This window comes from Amborella trichopoda, chromosome 13, assembly GCF_054954075.1.
Source record: "Amborella trichopoda isolate Santa Cruz 75 chromosome 13, AtrichopodaSantaCruz75HAP2 v2.0, whole genome shotgun sequence".
Taxonomy (NCBI): domain Eukaryota; kingdom Viridiplantae; phylum Streptophyta; class Magnoliopsida; order Amborellales; family Amborellaceae; genus Amborella; species Amborella trichopoda.
Window position 1 is genome coordinate 26,033,247 of NC_142348.1, and position 19,406 is coordinate 26,052,652.

At 37.2% G+C, this 19,406-nt stretch overlaps 1 protein-coding gene across 13 annotated transcripts in view; it reads right to left on the minus strand.

Moving 5' to 3' along the window:
• Positions 1 to 1,668: 1,668 nt before the first annotated feature.
• LOC18445021 (homoarginine-6-hydroxylase 2-ODD-233) overlaps positions 1,669 to 19,406 on the minus strand; it is a 79,138-nt gene continuing 61,400 nt past the window's right edge. For 9 of the 13 annotated variants that reach the window (XM_006855167.4, XM_088857069.1, XM_020674003.2 and 6 more), the window contains 7 exons: positions 19,214 to 19,272; positions 18,913 to 19,078; positions 18,775 to 18,794; positions 18,547 to 18,593; positions 2,437 to 2,517; positions 2,092 to 2,181; positions 1,669 to 1,991 (listed from right to left, as the gene is read on the minus strand). In XM_006855167.4, the coding sequence (XP_006855229.2) occupies positions 1,857 to 1,991; positions 2,092 to 2,181; positions 2,437 to 2,517; positions 18,547 to 18,593; positions 18,775 to 18,794; positions 18,913 to 19,078; positions 19,214 to 19,272 (598 nt within the window). In that variant the 3' untranslated portion in view covers positions 1,669 to 1,856. The remainder of the gene's footprint in view (positions 1,992 to 2,091; positions 2,182 to 2,436; positions 2,518 to 18,546; positions 18,594 to 18,774; positions 18,795 to 18,912; positions 19,079 to 19,213; positions 19,273 to 19,406) is intronic. The other 4 variants (XR_016048590.1, XR_016048591.1, XR_016048589.1 and 1 more) reach the window with 1 other exon arrangement.

Here is a 19,406-nt window from a genome sequence, read left to right on the forward strand (position 1 = left end):
CCAAACAATGTAATAAAGAAATCGGAGATGATTATGAGGAAATTCTTGTGGGATGAGAATGAAGATAAGACATTTTTTAACCTTGTGAAATGGGACAAATTATGTACTTACTTGTGATGGGGGTATGGGGGTGAAGAGGCTGAAACTGATGTATGGTGCTCTGTTGACTAAATAGTGGTAGAGATTTGCAACAGAGGAAGATCAACTATGGAGATGCATCCTGTCAAAAAAATATGGTGAGGATATAGAAAATGGTCTTGTGAAAAAATGAACCATTAAGAAAGGAAAATCAATTATGTGGAAAGGGTAGAAACTTCTTTTTAAGTAATTCAAGAATGATAGTTGGCAAAGGTAACAAAGTGAGATTTTGACAACAAAACTGGATCGGGGATATGCCTATGAAATTACAGTTTCCTAATCTTTTTGCCAATGTAACTTCGAAAAGCAAGATGGTAAAGGATATGGTGGAAGGCATAGGCTTCAATACTAGTTGGGATATTAGATGTACATGTAGAAGAGTGTAATCAAATTTCAGAAGAGTACATCCAATGCATTAGCATGTTATAGCAGTACTTTTACTTTCTTGTTAATGAAGACAGCGTGATGTGTGAACCAAATAAAAGTGGTAGATACTCAATTAGTTCAGGTTATAATCTGTTATACTATGATAGAAATAGATGGAAGGATATTGAATGTGCAAAGATACAGAAATGGCCTGTTCCTCAAAAAGTCAGATGCTTTATGTGGTTATTGTGCCTGAAAGAGATCTTAACTGACGATATGTTAGAAAACAAGGTAACATTATGCCAAATGTACACATTATTAGTCAATAGAAGATTGCAATAATAGGTAAGAAGAGGATGGTTGTCTAAAACACAATAAAAAGAATGGTTGTTTGGGAAATATGGAAAGAGAGAAACAGTGTGAAAATATAAGCAAAACAAAGACAGATGTAAAAGATAGAATAAGAATATTAGTAGCATAGTGGTTGGCCGTAAAAGTTGAATGGCCGGGGGTGAGTAGGATAGACATTATGTATAATTTACATGAGGGGCTTAAGGAAAAGTCTATGAAAAGTATGAGAACTTGAATTTGGAAAGAACTTGAAGTCTGATGGATCACATTAAACTTTGATGGTAGTTCAGCTGGAAACTCGAGGCTTGCTGGAATAGGAGGGATCATTAGAGATTGTGGGGGAAATGTTTTACTAAAATATTTAGGACCATTGGGAAGACGAACTGCAAATGAAGCTGAGATGAGGGTTTTGCTCCAACTGGCAAAAGACTTTAACACACTTGTGATGGTGGAAGAAGATGAACTAAATGTCATAAATTGGATGAAGAAGGAGAAAGAATGTCCTTGGACTCTGCAGGAGATTATTAGTGAAGCATATGCATTATGTATGGAAATGGAAATTTCTTTCATGCTTGTGTATAGAGAAGGAAATATGGAGATTGGTCGGCTGGCGAAAGTTGGAGTTGTTGATAGTGAATTAAATGTCATCCATGTGTAATTGAATTTGAGTTCGTCCGTATTTTGATTTCTTCTTTTGTTTTGTATGGATGTATGGAGCCTGTATGGCATACTGTAAATATGTTCTAAGTGAAGTATGAAATAAAACCTCACTGATTTTCAAATGAGAGAGAGAGAGAAAAAGAGAGAGAGAGAGATGCAAATAAATACTTTAGGGAAATGATACACAGCACAATGTATAAATAGTCCATTAAGAACTAGCACAAGTCACATTAAGTTGCATTCCACATTAAGATGAGGCGCCCACAGACTTCAACTAGTGGGAGGCAGATTACTCCACAGTTGGCTAGCTGTTCCTTTACCGTTCCAGTAATTCATTGTCATCAATCGTATTTGGCAAAATTGTTGAGGACTTTGCCGGCTAAATGATCCCCATAAACAACAGGTTCAAACTTCGCAGTCCCACCTGTCATTTCTTTGCAGCTGTCCAAGGGCTCCACCACAGCATCAAAGTTCGGCTGCATCATTGAACACCTACATGAGATAGAGAGAGAGAGAGGACCTCAAAGAAGAGGGTTATGCATTAGAGAGAGAGAGAACGAGAGTGAGAGATGGAACCTCAAAGAAGAAAGGTATGGAGATCCGGTATCTAGGGGAGTTGTTAATCACCCTATGCAGGGTGGGCTCGTACAAACCATTTGACCAAACCTGCATTTCCTCAAACCTTAGTGAGAGGTCTGCCATGATAATAGTACATGAAATGCAGAAATCTAAGGTTTTGAAAGCTATCATGACCCCATGTTATATTATAAATGGCAGTTGTAACAGGCATAATGGCCACTAAAGTATTTGCAGTTCGCATTTTGTGTAGTGGTCAATGATTGTTACAGTTACAACTGTTATTTTCGTTATTTTTAAAACCTTGGGAGTGACAAATTCAATGGCATGTTGCATGTGGCCAACCTTGAGCATGTCACCGATATTGCACACAAAAGTACCGGGTATGGGAGCAGCCCAAATCCATTGACCAGAGCGATTCCTCACCTGAAACACCAAAAACTTAATTATGTGGAACCAAAAGGAAGGATATAATCACATTGAACCAGCATTAAACATCATGAGACAGGTGATCAAAGGGTCCATAGCTGGAAGGTGCATAGTGGATTAGGGGCATGTATAGGCTACCCCTGTCCCACTTACCGTTGAGGTGCAAGTAACTAACAACACACTCTTTCTCAGGTGATGGGTGCTTCATGTGCCAAAGAGGTGCATCTTTAGAGCAAGTAAGCTTGACTCTTAAATCCTTCTATTAGGTAAACATTACAAGCTAGTTTGACTCTCAAATCCACAACTACACATTCTTGAACCTTCTTCGTAACTTTTACATGCAAACTGCAAACATCTTGTATATCATAGATAAATATTTGATAAGATTTGGTATTCCTATGATACCACCATGCATACTTCTCCCCCGGAAAAACCATGTTAGGGAGATTTATTTATCCCCGTAACATCCAAATTTTTATCTCCAACATCAATTAAAAAAGAAACTAATTAGGAGCTCAACTAATGCTCCAAATATATTCCCCTGCCTATATTGTCTCTAGACCACCAATTGGATGGACGATCAGATTTTGGGTTATAAGAGCTAAAAATCTTTTCTTTTTCCTTGAAATCACAAGGTGAATTAACTAATATGAAAATTTTCATAACAAGCACAACAAAAACTCTTAATTAGGTGCTTGGGGTGTGGAAATCAAGTGCATAGTGTGGTCCCCCAGGAGCAGTATATATCTGCTGCCTATAATGTACTTGTTTAAACGTAGCATATGAGGCAGCACATTTAGGGTATAATGAGATAATACATGTATCAATAGATTTATCGTATTATTAAGGTACGCATTTTTAAATCATACTCATATGAAAGGTGAGATAATGCTTAATTTGTTAGTAATTTAGATATTATTCAGTTACTAACATACAAAAACAGAAAAACCTGCAAATTATTGATTACAATCCACAAAATCTGGTGGGGCTAATTGGTAAGGGCAATGATGTACACATTTTCATCCCATATAACAAAGTTTTTCATCACACTGTTTTTCATAAGTTGAGAAGAATTTGGGCAATTTTTCATAAATTACTACTCCCTAGTAGCCTCCAATACAGCAATAGCTCCAATCATTCATATCAATGTCAATATATATTAGGAGTTTAGAATCTAGTAAGGGATAGTTCTAACTGCATGGGTTTCTAATCCAAGGTTCTGAAATTCGGTTGGCCAAGGGACTCGGTAGTTGGCCGAGCCAAGTTACTCGGGAGAGTCTGAGTCCTACACAAGGCCAAAAGGCCCTAAGAAAATATAGAAAAAATTTGAAAAACTCCCTGCAGATAAAAGATAAAGAAAGTAAAAAAAAATAAAACACAACTTTAAAAGGTTAAATAATCATCATCATAGTTTTTTCCTAATTAATTGAGGTCGCTACACAAATGTTGATCCGCCATTCTGCTTTATTAAGGGCCATAAGTCTCCATATCTTTTCCAACTTTCCACCATGTCCTGTTGCGCCTACCCCATGCCCTGCAGCCTTCCACTTGAACTAAATCACACTTCTTAATAGGTGTTGTATGGGTCCGTACCACACATGGCTAGCGGATCTAAGTCTACTCTTTCATCTTATCGTCTATTTGTGCCACACCTAAATTTTTTCAAAGTTAAAATAAGCTTTAAAAAATTAGAGAAAAAAAGGATTAAAAAAAACTGATTTATAGTTTGCAACACTTCAAAAATTTCAAGGCACAAAAAACTCACCAATCTTTGTCAAAAACATCAAAATAATATAAATTTTTTTTATACAACATTTTTACATTTTTTTATTTTTTTTTTAAAAAATTATGTGCGCCAAGTTGTGCACCCAACTCGGGGCTACTCATACTCCTACATAGGGCAAGTCCAATAAACTCGCCCAAGTCCAAGTGGACTCAAGTGAGTCCTGGTACTATTCCAATCTTAACTGCATGGATATGGGAACTCACCAAGAGACACAAACATACAAACCAAGGAAACCAATACAACAAAACTCAAATTTATCATTCTTTCATGGCTGAAATCAACAGTCACATAGCCACCCTTTGTTGTTCCGCAAATATCTTGGTTTTTCATGATGACGATAGAGCTTGACCTTCTACTGTAAGTCTTATAGTCATGCTGAATCTCAGACCTAGGCAAGTATAAACGGATAAAAAACAATTTTTCTTTATTGTTTATTTTACCACCAGGTCACTTACGAATGTCTAAATACAATATATGAACCAATAAAATCACAAAATATGCCAAGGACTCTAACTTGCTTGCCATCAAAATAAAAATCTCACTCAAAACATAATCTGAAAATTACATAACACTTTGAATGAATTCAAGAAAGCATAAAAAAATACCTCATACATTGTCTCAGGTTACCCCGACGGACTTCGTACACCTCACACCGGGTCTCCTCTACCAATGGCGCACGGGATCTCGGTCTAACCTCGTCTCATAACACGGAAAGCCTAGGCAAAACCTCTTGAGAGTATGACATAGGATAGGGCTTTGATCAAGGCTCGACCCATAAGCAAGTCTCAATGCACATAGGCTAGGGCATGGCACCCTTGTGGCTTAGATGTGCCCCTTAGGGTTTCTAGCCTCTACAAAATCAAACCCTAACTAAATTGAGGAGAAATAGAGAGAGAAAGTGGGGCATGCCTGCCTCTAAGGTTTAGCAAGAGAGAATGTGTGTTCAAGGTGTAGAGACAAAGATGCCCCATAGAGAGTATGCATAAAATGAGTGGGCTTCCATCACATGCCACATAAAAAGGACAGAAGAAAAGGAAGTGGGCCGCCCCACACATGGAGGGGCCATGTGGGCCCCCCACCCCCACTAATGGGCTCATATGGTAAGCCCCCCAAAGTTCCAATAGGCCCCCATACCCAAAATAATATTTTAGAATAATAAAAAGAATTTTATAAATCCACTAAAAAATTTATTGTCCACTGAATTAAATAAATTCAGAAAATTAATTTTTTCTTATTTAAATATCTTTTTCAATAAAATAAAATATCCAGAGAGGTCTAAAAATCCATTTTAAGTATTTAAAATATAATTAAATATATTTAACAAGATTTGATGGGAATTAGATCCAAAGAATTAGGAATATAACAAATATACTAACGACTCTATCCTTTTTAAAAAAGCACATCTCACTGCATCTCAAATTGACCCAATAATTCTCATGACCCACTGCCAGGGGTTTCATGATTGGACAAATCAAAGTCATCCAATAAATAAGGAGACACGATCCTAGTCCATGGATTACAGGTCCCTCTCTGAGAACAAATCCATGGGTCCTTCCAACAGAGTCCAGTATTGCAGGGAGTCATCTCTTCGACACATGTACACAACACAGACCCTCATCCAGAGGGCTACTTCCTGGACGGCTATCTAGGGTACATGTCATGCAATGGTAATATGAGGATTTTTGCTCTTGTCCTCTCCGGCCAACTATCACACAAAGGGGGTGACAGAGTTCAGTATTGCAGGGAGTCATCTCTTCGACATATGTACACAACACACACCCTCATCCACAGGACTACTTCCTGGGACGGCTATCTAGTGTACATGTCATGCAATGGTAATGATGAGGATTTTGGCCCTTATCCTCTCCGGCCAACTATCACACACTGGGGGGTGACGCCCAGTCCCCTGGCCAACCACCCTGGGCACAAATGCCTAGGGTTGCGGGTTTTAGACATCACCCTGTGTCATACCTAGTCAAAGCTCAGGTGAGTCAAGGCATTAGCAATGCCAGATAATCCAATTTCAACCACTCCCACTAGAGCCAACATATCACTATAAATAATTTTAGTACACGCTTTCTTAAGGCCTTTAAACGGCCACATAACCGCAACCATCCTCTCAATTGAAGCCCCTTGAGATGCAATCTAATCTATGCCTCACATTGGTCAATGATACGAGCAAAAGACTGGTAGGAGGGGAGGACTGGCAGCTGTAATTGTCTCAGAAATCTGTGGCAGAAACCAATCATCACCTCCATAACAACACCTTCCATTCTGGAAAAATCAAACCTAAAAGTATGTATTAGTCTCATGCCCAATTCCTGTTGCTTCACAAAGGAGATCACTCTGGCCGTAGTTTGGAACACGGAACCCTAGCAACAAATCAGATAAGGTCAACTGACCAAGCAAATCTCCCCTTGCTTTTTGTTTAGGTCATTAGAAACGAACCCCAAGTTGGCCACATAATTTCATGAGGGCCAATGAAGCTACTAACAAAAACAGGTTCTACTTTCCTCTAAAGAGTCTCACGAAACTGTTTTCCTTTGTAGGTTCAAGATAGTCAATTTCATAACAATCAAATTCGTTTGAGCATGAGATTGTGAAAGATGGTGACATAACAAATCCAAGGAAAAAGCTCATCAATACTGAAAGAGGAATTCGAGTTGCAAAGTTCCTATCTGGCCTTAATTATGAGTATCATGTTGTTCGGAGGCAGATCTTAACTAGTAGTGAACTTCTCTCTCTCTCAATGATGTATACACTCGCCTTCAATGGGTTAATGTATCTTCTTCATTGGGTACTAGCACCAGTGATGAGTCTACTTTAACGTCCTCCAATGAAGAGGTGATGGCAGAGGCTGTGGTGGTGGAAATAGAGGATGTGGTTATTATTCAGGTGGAGGTCGTGGTGGAGGTCGAGGCAGCAGGAAGTGCACCCCTTGTGGGCGAACAAATCATATTGCTGAAAAATGTTGGGATAAATTTGGTAAGCCAGCTTGGGCTAACTAGATGTCCAATGTTTCTGGAGGTGATGGGGTGCACCCAGTTGGCTCCAACGATCAAGACCAGACTCTACATTCTACTACTGCCTTAATGTTGCTCTCACGAGAAGAATACAATAAGTTAATCAAGAATAGCCAAGAGCCATCTACTCAACCCTCCTCTTCCACTGCTACTCTGGCTAATACAAGTACTTCCGCATTCCTTGCATCTCAGAAGGCTTCTCCTTGGGTCATTGATTCAAGAGCCTCTGATCATATGATTAGTAAATCCTCTTTGTTCTCGTTTCTCAGTAAACCAGATGGCACTACTACTGTCAATCTAGTCGATGGTTCTTTATCTAGTGTATCTGGTAAAGGCATTGTATGTCCTGCTCTTTCCTTCTCATGTTCTTTTGTTCTATATGTTCCAAAGTTTCCATTCACTTTATTCTCAGTCAATAAATTAACTAAATCACTTCAATGTTCAATGACTTTCTATCCCTCATATTGTGTTTGCAGGATTGAAAAATGAAGAAGATGATTGCTGGTATTCGTGAGTCTGGTGGGCTCTACTATCATGATCGTAGCCATGTGGATGGTGCTCTACATTCCAGTGTTTCCCCATTACAATGGCATTGCATACTTAAGTTGGGGTTTGTGGCTTTAAAGGCCATGAGAACATGTAAAAAAACATTTATAATGTTCATTTAGAGTTTACAAATGACCAAAATATCCTCAATGAAACTAGGTCTCCTTAAGTACATAAAATGACAAAAATGGCTTTGTACACAAAAAAGTCATTCTTTGACATTACTATTACTATTCATTGCACTGTTAGCACTGTTCACGACACCATCCAGAGTACTGTTCATGAACCCAGTTCATAATTTAGTACATGGATATATAGGTGTATCAAGTGGCTTAGCACAAAACATCCCTGTTTTTGTCAACAAATTTGTTATATATTTCCTTTGAGACAGACTAATACCATGTCTGGACTCAGCTACTTCAATTCCAAGAAAAAACTTTAGCTGTTAGAAATGATACCCCTTCAACTTATTAATGCTTTCCGAATCACTGCATGTAATGATGACATTACCAGCATAAAGCACTAAAACAATTATTTTGGTGGATTGTCTCTGGATAAATACTGAATGATCCATATGGCTATGCTGAAACCCATATGTTATGACAATTTGGTTGAGATTCTCTAACCATGCATGTGGGGACTGCTTTACACTATCAATGGCATTCTTCAACTTGCGTACCTTGTCTGACTCCCCTAAGCAAAAAACCTGGTGCTTGCTCCATATACATCTCTTGTTGTAAATCACCATGAAGAAAGGAATTTTTAACATCAAGCGCCAGAATGGTCGCCCTTTGTTAGCTGCTACAATATGAGCACTCAAACAGAATTGAGCTTAGTAACCGGAGCAAATATCTCAGAATAATCAATACCAAAGGTTTGTATATACCTTTGCCACCAATCTAGCTTTTAACCTTTCCAAAGATCCATTCGGCTGATATTTGTCTGTATAACCCAACGAATAGATCTCTTTCCTGCCGGTGGATCAGTATACTCGCCCATATGCCATTTGATTGAAGTGTTTCCATTTTCACCATCCAGTATGAAAAAGAGCTTCCCGCGAGGACTTGGGTACAAAAATAGAGGAAAGTGAAAGAAAAATTCCAATTCGAAGAAGACAAATTTGTAAATGTAATAAAATAAGAATTGGAAGTTTAGTACAAGATTGTTGAACTTTACGAAGTGCAACTAGGTGATCAACATTATCAAGCCCAGAAGTGCAAACATAAACCAGGTGTAGATCTGTAGACAAAGATAGAGACTAATCGGCTAACTGAGTTGGTGGTAATGGAACTTCCTTCACTCTCCTTCTCATATATACTTTGTGGGGCTGCTGGTACATTAGCAATGAGAGGAGAGACAGACTCGATAGGAGTAGACACTTGAGGTTCTCACAAAGAGTAATCAACAGGAATAGGAATGGGAATAGAAATAAGAATGGAAGAGGAAGATAAGAATATTTTATTATGTAAAGTCTCCCCTTGAATGGGATAAATCAACGTCAAGCAATCCACCCTCAATAGAAAAATATGGAGTATTGTAAAAGAAGGTGACATCAGCACAAATGAAATTTTTTCTCAAACTAGGATGATAGCACCAATAACCTTCTTGTATTCGCTAATGTCCCAAAAATACCAGGCCCAGAGCATGAACAAAACAACCACAGCCAAATATTTGAGGAATTGTAAACAGAGGAGCATTAGGAAATACAATAGATTTTGGTGATTGTGCATCTAAAACAAAGGAAGGCACGCGATTTATCAAATAACAAGCAGTCAATACAATATCGCCCCAATCAACTTTTTGCAGAAACATATTTAACAACAAAGCATGAGTCACTTCTATTATATGACGAATTTTCCTCTACAACCCCATTTTGTTGAGGAGTGTATGCACATAAAGTCTGGTGCAAAACCCCATGTTGGGCTAAATCTTTTTGAAAATCGTGGGATAAATATTCTTTAGAATTATGAGAACGCAAAATACAAACATTCTTTCAAAACTGAGATTGAATGTTTTAATGAACAGCTGAAAAATAGTCAAAGCCTCATATCTTTCTTTCATCTAATATAGCCATGTTATTTGATAAAAATCATCCACAAATATTTAAATATATCTATGACCATGCAGACTCTGAACTGTAGACAGATACCAAATATCCGAATGAACAATTGCAAAAGGAATAGACTTTCGTTTCTCGAATATATGGTGAACCTAACTCACAAGTGTCACACTATAGATGTTGACACAAACTCTAACGATGGGACTAACAACTTCATATTATTACTCGATAGACGAGCTAGCCTGTAATGGCCATTAAAGAGGGAAAACACTAGAATGAAGAGCAACACCAATAAGACAATGATTGAGATAGTAAAATCCACCAGACTCACGACCACCAAAAATCATCCTCTTCATATTTAGATCCCGAAAAACACAAAAGGAATGATAGAATGTCATTCAACATTGAAGATATTTGGTTAATTTACTAACTAACAATAAGCTAAATGGGACCCTTGTAGATAGAGAACAAATGACACTGAAAGAGAAGATGAACAATGCCTTCCCAGAAACACTTATTAAAGAAAGGGAAAGTATATAATGAGATCATTTACCTTTGGTACATGGTGTGACATTAATCTTGACCATTGGATGTGAAATTCGGTGGCTGCAATTATTCCATTGGCCAAGCTCAAACTTCAAAAGAAATTTTTTTGAACTTTGTGACACATCCAAGCTATCAAACTTCACATCGTATGGTTGTAAGTAATTGTGACCACCTTGTATCAAAGGTAAATGGTCTCATGTATACAATCCCTTAAAGAAATCATCAACTAATGTAACAGACGCAGTAAAGCCTGATTGACCAAGAAAAAAAACACAAAAGATTCACCAGTCATATGATTAGAGCCTTATGAATCAATGACCCAAGGAGATGGCCTCCGAGACGCAAGAATTGTTGAAGCACGTAGCAGTAGGTGTAGATGGATGAGTGATTGGTTGTTGAATACCTTTCATAAGTTTATTGCATTCCTCTCATACAAACCAAACTGAGTCACCAGCAGAATTGCGAGCTTGATGATGATCATTGGAGCCAACTGGATGAATATCATCACACTCAGAAACATAAGTTACTAGGTTAGCCCAAGTAGGCTTATCAAACTCATCCCAACACTTATTTTCCATGTGATCGCTCCATCCATAATGAATGCATTTCTTGCTACCCCAACCTCTGCCATGGCACCCTCTTGAATCACAGCCAAGTCTTTTATTACCACCACCAAAACCTCTAACATCATCTCTACTCATAAAAGAGGTTAAGGAAGACACATCACTAGCACTACGGGTAGATGAACATGTAGATTTGGCAATTCGTGAAGATGAGAGTATACATTATTGAGAAGAGAGTTTGTTCCTAGCTAAAATCTATCTATGAATGTACTGGCACTCAAAATTAAGGCCAGACAAGAATTTTTCATGTCTTTGCCTCTTTAGTAGCTCCATTTCATTTGATAGGGGATGATACTCTTCCCACATACCCTGAAGTGTACTATAATATTCACTAAGACTCTTGTCACCTTGTTGTAAAAGGGAGATATTCTCAAAAAATTTGATATATCGTTTAAAGAGTACATCTCATACACAGCCTCCCAAACTTCTTTAATAGTATCAAGCAACATAACACGAGCACTTACATGGGATTCCATACTAATCTATAACCAAGCCATGATTTGATACTTTTCCCTAAAACCAATTTTCATACCCACTATCTGACTCTTTTGGCGCACTTCATCGTTGATATCGTGACTCACTTGAGATTTGACAGGCTATGGCTCAGGTTGATGTCTAAAACTCGTAGCCCATGGTATTTGTGCAAGCCCAATAAGGGTTTCGATGTGGGTTCATCCGTTGATGAGGTCAGAGTTGTGCCCAGGGTGGTTGGCCAAGGGTCTAGGCGTGACCCCTATGTGGGATGGTTGGCCCTCCCCAGGGTGGTTGGCCAGGGGTCTGGGTGTGACCCCTGTGTGGGATGGTTGGCCAGAGAAGACAAGGGCCAAATTCTCATCATTGTCATGGCACAACATGTACACTAGATAGCCGTCTGGAAAGCAGCCCCCTAGGTGAGAGTGTGTCATGTGCTGAAGAGATGTCTCCGTACAACACTAGACTATGTTGGAAGGACCTATGAATATAGTGCTAGAATGAGGCCTGGACTTGTCCTCAGGAAAGAACCTATAATCCATGGGCTAAGATCATATATCCTTCATTTAATGGTTGACTTCGATAGTCCAAGCATGAATCCATGCGAAGGGATGTGAGTCATAGGAATTGTTAGGTCAATTTGAGAAGTTTGTATGGAATGAGGTTGATTGATTTAAAATAAGAAGGTGTAGAGATTGACTGCAAATATAATATATAATTATAAAATATTTTCTCCACACAAATATTTGGAGAGAATAAAGTTATGAAAACTGAGGGATAATGATTCTAGCTCATTCCTTTAATCATGATAGTTGATCTAAGAAATTAAGGGCTAAAATCTCTTCACCTACAGATCTCCATGATCTATGGTCAAGATGAAGTCCCATAATGATGGCAAAACCCTAAACCTCAAAACCCTAGCCTCTTCTCTATAAATATTCTCTTTGGGAGTGTGTTCTCTACGCACTTGGATTTGGATTAGCCTCTCTCTCTCTCTTTTTCATTTTCCTAGGGTTTTAGTTAGTTTGGTACGTTACAAACCCAAAAGGGGGCGTGCCCAATCCACAAGGGTGGCACATCCCACTCTATGGACTTGACCCTTTGAGATTGTGTGTTGTGCTTGAGTTTTATTCCATCCCTTATTATGCTCTCAAGAGGTTTTGCCTAGGTTAGGACCGAGATCCCGTGTGCTATTGGTGGAGGCGACCTGGTGTGCGGTGTACGAAGTCCTTGGGGGTAACCCGAGGCAAGGTGTGCGGTATTGCTTTATTTCATGTTTTCTTGAGTTCATTGAAAGACTTATCTACTTTTCAGATTTATATATTGAATGAGAATTTGTTTTTTTTTTTTTTTTTTTTTTTTTTGAGAATGATGAGAATCTGTTTTTGATGTCATGAAAGTGAAAATCCATGGCATATTTGTTAATTTCTTAGTTCATAATCGGTATTTGGACACGTGTAAGTGATCCAGGTAAAATAAAGAAAAAGAAAGAAAATATATAATCGGTACATACTTGCCAAGGTCACATAGTCCAACTTTAAGATATGTTATAGGTTTATATGAAATTTAACATCTTTACATTTGAACAAATGGAGTAACAAAGAGAAAAAATTAAGCGTATAAATGAAGCTGCATTGTCCATAATGTTATGAGTGGAGTTCCTAAATTTTTATGGATAGAAGCGTTTCATACATCAGTTTATCTCATAAATAGGCTGCCTACAAATGATCTACGTGGAAAGTCAGCTTACCAAGTTCTACTAGGGAGGGACCTAGATTATTCCATGTTGCGTTCATTTGGATGTTATGCTTATGTTTATGTTGACAAGAGCTGAAGAAATAAGTTTATCCCTAAAGGCAGACATTGGTGTTTTTACAGGGTATGCTAATGAATGCAAGGGATACAGGTGTAACAATCCTAGATTGAAAACAGTTCTGATCTCAGGACATGTAATCTTTAACGAATGGAGGATGTATATGCCGCCTCATTTTATGGATGCAAGTGATGCAATAGGAAAGTCACAATCGACCCATGAATCAAGTTGTAAATGAGACACCACTTTTGGTTGATCACGATAAAAGTGGTGAGCAGCATAGTTTTAAGAGGGTGATAATTGATGAAACTCCTCCAAGACTTGGGAAGAGTTCGGGGAATATATGGACCAGGATCCAAATGAAGACTCATAAAAATGAAGACCCTCATAAATCAGCCAAGGATATTATAGTACATCAAGTAAGAAGGATTGAAGGCAGCAAGAAGATAGTCCAAATGAAGACTCTCATAATCCAAATGAAGATTCTCATATAATTGAAGACCCTCTTAAATCAGTGAATGATATTACGAAATATCAAAGGTGTGAAGGGCAGCAAGAAGATCTACCAGTTGAAATTCACGAGAGAACTCAAAACCGACGTAGGTCTACCAAAACAAAGCATCCAATTGATCGATGGATATGTTATGACAACGTCAGTCATAGTTTTCAAGTTTCTTTTGTGTGAAACTCCCAAAATCAAAAAGCTTGGATGATGCACGACAGAATTATTCTAACTTTTAATTTTTATTTAATTTCAAGAGATGTATATTTTTATTTTAGTTTCAGGATTTTTTAAGTTTTCTAGAGATTCTAGGTTTTTTTATATTGTTTATTTTTTATTTACTATTCATGGGTATTGTTCATGCAATAGTGTTTACACGGATATTTCTAAAATTTTAATATTGTTTAGGGGCATTTTAGAGTCTTAAATATTTACTTGGATCTCAACTTAATTTCAGGATTTCATAGACTTCTAAAAGATTGGATGTCACATTTTGGGAGGCAGTCACGTGATTTTTCAAAATTGAAAGAAAGTAAAAAAAACCTTAAGCTTTTGCAACCCTAACTTGGATGTGAAGAATAAACCCTAGGTTTCTTCGAATTGAGCTTATGTTTGGCTTTGTTTCGTGCTGATTTTTTTTGTTTTTCAAATTTCTCTACATCAAATTGGATATAAGAACCGCGATCTGCATGGAAGGTACTGTAGCACTATAAGGATAGTATTGTAGCATGTACTGCAACATGGAATTGTAGCATGTTACTATAGGACAATACTGTTGCGTCAAGTTTTGTGTCCTATATCAACAACAATGTTGATTTTTTGTTGATCTGCCTAGGAATTGTGATTTCAACAATCCCATGGGAGAAAAAAGGGGTCGTGCAAGGGGGGTTTCATAGATCCGCTCCGTGATCCCAGAGATGACAGAATAGATGAACTTGAAAGGCAAGTACAGCAACTGATGCAGTAGTTCGCGAGCCTCAATAATGGGCAAGAGTGTGACCTTTCAGCCCAATAGGATCTGGGGTACAAGTTTTTTTACTTTTGCACTCCGCATCCGAAGTCAAGTAATGAGGATAGTGATAGAAGACTTGATTTTGACACAGATTGCATCATAAATCAACAAGTTGTAGATTGGGATTCACAAACAATCTTCTATATATACTCAGATGAACAATAAGATCTCTTAGGAAATTCTATCTATTATAAGGATCAAGATGATGAAGATATTTCGGGAGAGGGTAAAGAATATGGAGAGAAGACTGCAGAAGGACTGGTCCAAATCATGGCCTTTGAAGATCTCATTAATATCAAAGGGATAAAGCATTAAAGAAATTTAGGGTATTAGAATCAGAGTAGTGTAGTGGAGGCATGGTCAACTCAGAATCTGTAAAATGTGGCTCTGGATTTAGAGAACAATGAAATAAATGTCGAGAAAGCCTCTAAAGAAAAGAAAATTGAGTTTGGAGTGTCATGCATTATTTTGAATGGGAGTTCAAGGATAACTGAATTTGATAAATTAGCCTCGATTTCCCAATATAGATATCAGGATCCGTTTCTTGAGGAATTCTTTTTACCGCGAATATTGTTTTAGCCGACAAAGAAAAAGAAGGTTGAAGAAGGAAAAGAAAAAGAAGGTTCAAGAAGGTGGTCTTGATGTTGTATTCATCTTAACACACTTCAAAACTCGAGGATGCGTTTTGTCCAAGGAGAATGATCTAGAAAAAAAAATTTAATTTTTAATTTTTATTTAATTTCAAGAGATATAATTTTAGGATTTAGTTTTAGGATTTTTAAGTTTTCTAGGGATTCTAGGATTTTTTATGTTTTTTCTTTCTTATTTATTGCCCATGGGTAATGTTCACGCCTTACGTTCACAAGGGTATTCTGAAATTTTAATATTATTTAGAGGTATTTTAGAGTCTTAAATGTTTACTTGGATCTCAAGTTAATTTTAGGATTCCATTGGCTAAAAGATTGGATGCTTCATTTTGAGAGCCAGTCATGTGATTTTTCAGAATTGAAAGAAATAAAGAAAAAAAAGCTTAGGCTTTTGCAACCCTAGCTTGGGTGTGGAGAAGAAATCGTAGGTTTCTTCGAATTGTGCTTGTGTTTGGCTTTGTTTCTTGTCGATTTTTTTTTGTTTCTGAAATTTCTCTACATCACTGGAACTTATCTTGAGGCAAGAAAAGACCGACAATGGATCGAGGCCATGGCAAAAGAATTAAGGCCATGTAAATAACAAGACTTGGGAAATGGTTCCAAGACCTGCAGATAAAATGTAGTGGGCTGCCAATAGGTTTATAAAGTGAAGTATAAGTCAGATAGCAGTGTCAAAAGGCTTAAAGCAAGGCTGATTGCATAAGGGTTTAATCAACAACATGGACTTGATTATTATGAAGCATTTAGTCATGTTGTCAAGATAAAGACAGCTTGTGTGGTTATTTCCCTTGCTTTAGCCTCTAGTTGGTGGCTTTTTCGATTGGAGGTTAAGATTGCCTTTTCACATGGAATAATCCCTAGGTTTTCATGAAGTGAATCCAACTACTCATGTTTTCAGGCTGAAAAGATCTATATATGGGTTAAAGCAAGCTCCAAGAACGTAGTTTCAGTAGTTCCATAACACGTTAAAAAAAAGGGCCATATTTGAGAAAGCATCAGATCATTCATTATTTATTTATCACAAGAAGAAAGGTGTTATTAACATTCTACTTTGTGGTGATGACATTATAATTATGAGGAGTTTTATAAACCTGATTGATGGTTACAATAAAGTTTTGCATGATAGATCTATGATGAAAGACTTAAGTCAATTGAGATACTTCTTGGAATTGAATTAGATCAAAATGAGAACCAAATTTGGTTGTCTTAACAAAAGTATATGCTCTATATCTTCTTAAAAAATAAATACGGCTGATTGCAGGCCATATCATACACTAGTTGCTCTGGATAAAAGATTAAGAATATTTGAAGTACAAACTTTAGATAATCCAAAGATATATAGAAGTTTAGCAAGGACATTATAGTATCTCACTCTCACCAGGCCTAATATCATGTGATGTTAACCAAGAGCACCAATTTATGCATGCTCCCATTGACACTCAGATGGTAGCATTCAAGAGAATGATGAGATATGTAAAAGAAATAGTGAATCAGATGCTGCTCTATGAAAGGAACAACATGAATTAATTGAATACTGCTTCTATAATTCGGTACTCTAATGCGAACTGCGCTGAAGATCCAGATTCTAGAAGATCAGTTTCACATTATTATATTTATTTTGGTAGAAATCTAATTTCATGGAGTAGTAAGCAACAAAAAATAATTGCAAGGTCTGGTACTGAGGCTGAGTATCGAGCACTTGCAGGTATAGTTTCTAAGATTTAATTGATACGGAACACTGCTTCTGTTCTTGGGCCAAAAATATGCAAATCAACACTTTACTGTGACAAGAAGAGTGCTGAGATAATTTCAGCAAATCCAGTAATTCATGATTGCACTAAACACATTCAGATTATATTTTGTTCATAGAAAATTGAAGGCGAGGAGATAGATGCTTATTTTATTGGGACCACACATCAAATAGTTGACATCTTGACAAAAGGGATTGAGAAAAGATAGACATAAGTTCTTAAAGAGCAAATATGTTGTACACGTTTAAACATGGTGCACAACTCGAGAGGGAGTGTTGGAATGTACTGCAAGGTAATTCTGTAATTTGTGTGTATTTTAAGTTGTTTGTATATTCTAAATTCCTTTGCTATAATGTATAAGGGCCAATGTGCCCTTACTCAAGATGTAGCATTATACATCTTATAATGCAAGAATTAGGGTGTAACCCTGGTGTGCCTCTTTTCTCTTGTTTTCTCTATGTTTTGTCATGTTGTACCAAGCCACATCAATGAAGAAGGTTACACTTTCCAAGAATTGAGGCCCTAACACCAAGTCAAATTGTGAACCCGAGAAATTGATTTCACCAACTTCATCTCAATTGCTCGGACACACTAAACAAGAAAAACACTACAATAACCGTTATGATAAAGGTTTCTAGAATAGTATTTCAAAATGACTAAAGTAATCTATCCCAGGGCTGGATATGTAATTACATAGAAATATACACAGGAAGAAAGTACAACTCCATCAAAGGGAAAAAAAGTGTATGTGTTCTTGAAGGAGCACCCCGTAGGTAATTTGGGTAGAGTTCAATCATCAACCATGAGTACAAAAATGCCTCCTCTAAGGTAATCTCCTAAAAATATGATATAAGGAAATGAATAAAAATCAAGTCATGCCTACTCACATGGCTAATGCAAATGAGAAGTCGTGTCTCATGAGAATACAAGTTTACACCCGGCAAACACCAGACTAAACAAACATTAGAATCCAAGCTATCATAGAAAATACTCTTCTAACAGGAAATTAAAGTTCTTTGCTCCTCCTGCAGCTTTCAAGTATTAGATTATTATCAAGTCTGAATTGTTTTAGACCAAAAATAATTTCTAAAATTCCTCAATTTCTGTCACAATTGAGACCAGCAAGCATTGATTAAGACGATCAAATTACAAAGGGACAATGACAAAAGATCGTATTATTTCCATTGAAAGTACCAAGATGAAATTATACTAAGCATCAAAATGAGGCTTGCTAAATTTAAAACTACCTGAAGTGCAGCAATGTCGTCATCCTGGTTAACCAGTGTCAAAAGACCTGTCACATATGTTAAGTTTTGACTATCAAAACAAACAAGATCAACTAGATGATCATCTTAATCTGTAGGAAAGCATCCAGATAACCAATTCTGATAGATGTTTCATTTATTCAAGAATTCAAAACTAAGCTAGGTCCTTGTCAATTCACAAATATCTGAAACCTAATAGATTGTACTTACCATAGTCAGTATGTGCTCCACTGCATTTGTATACATGAATCAATTATGTGAAATACATCAGCTGGCTACTAACAATGGCCAAGAAAAACATATACAAGCTACTAAGCACAAGATGCAGAGAATTTATGCAAACATTACCATCCAATACCATCATCTTGCATCTCAATTCTCCTAATATCAGTGCATTCTGGGTATCCTATTATACGCATCCCCCAGAAGGGATCCCCCGCTCTTTCCCCTTCAAATGTATTTGGTGATCCACCCAAGGCAAGAGCTATTCCTTTCAAAATAATCCTGGAAAGATCTATAAATTCCATAAGTCAGTAAATAGTTTTAATAGAAAAATATTAGCTAATTTGCTCATGTAGCCGACCCCAATTAGTTGGGAAAAGGCTTTGATGATGATGATGTAGTGCAAAATAATTATCTGGAGAGCCACCTTTCATATGATCAATATACTCTTCAAATAGTACTTTGAAGCTCGGAAGATGGTTTGGCCTGCAGTCAGTCAAGATATCACAAAGTGTTCAGTGAACAAACATAGGACCCCTTCAAGAAAACTTGGCAACACAACCAGGAATAAGTAGGGCCATAGATGCCATTATTTATGTCACTGCTATATATTACTGTTA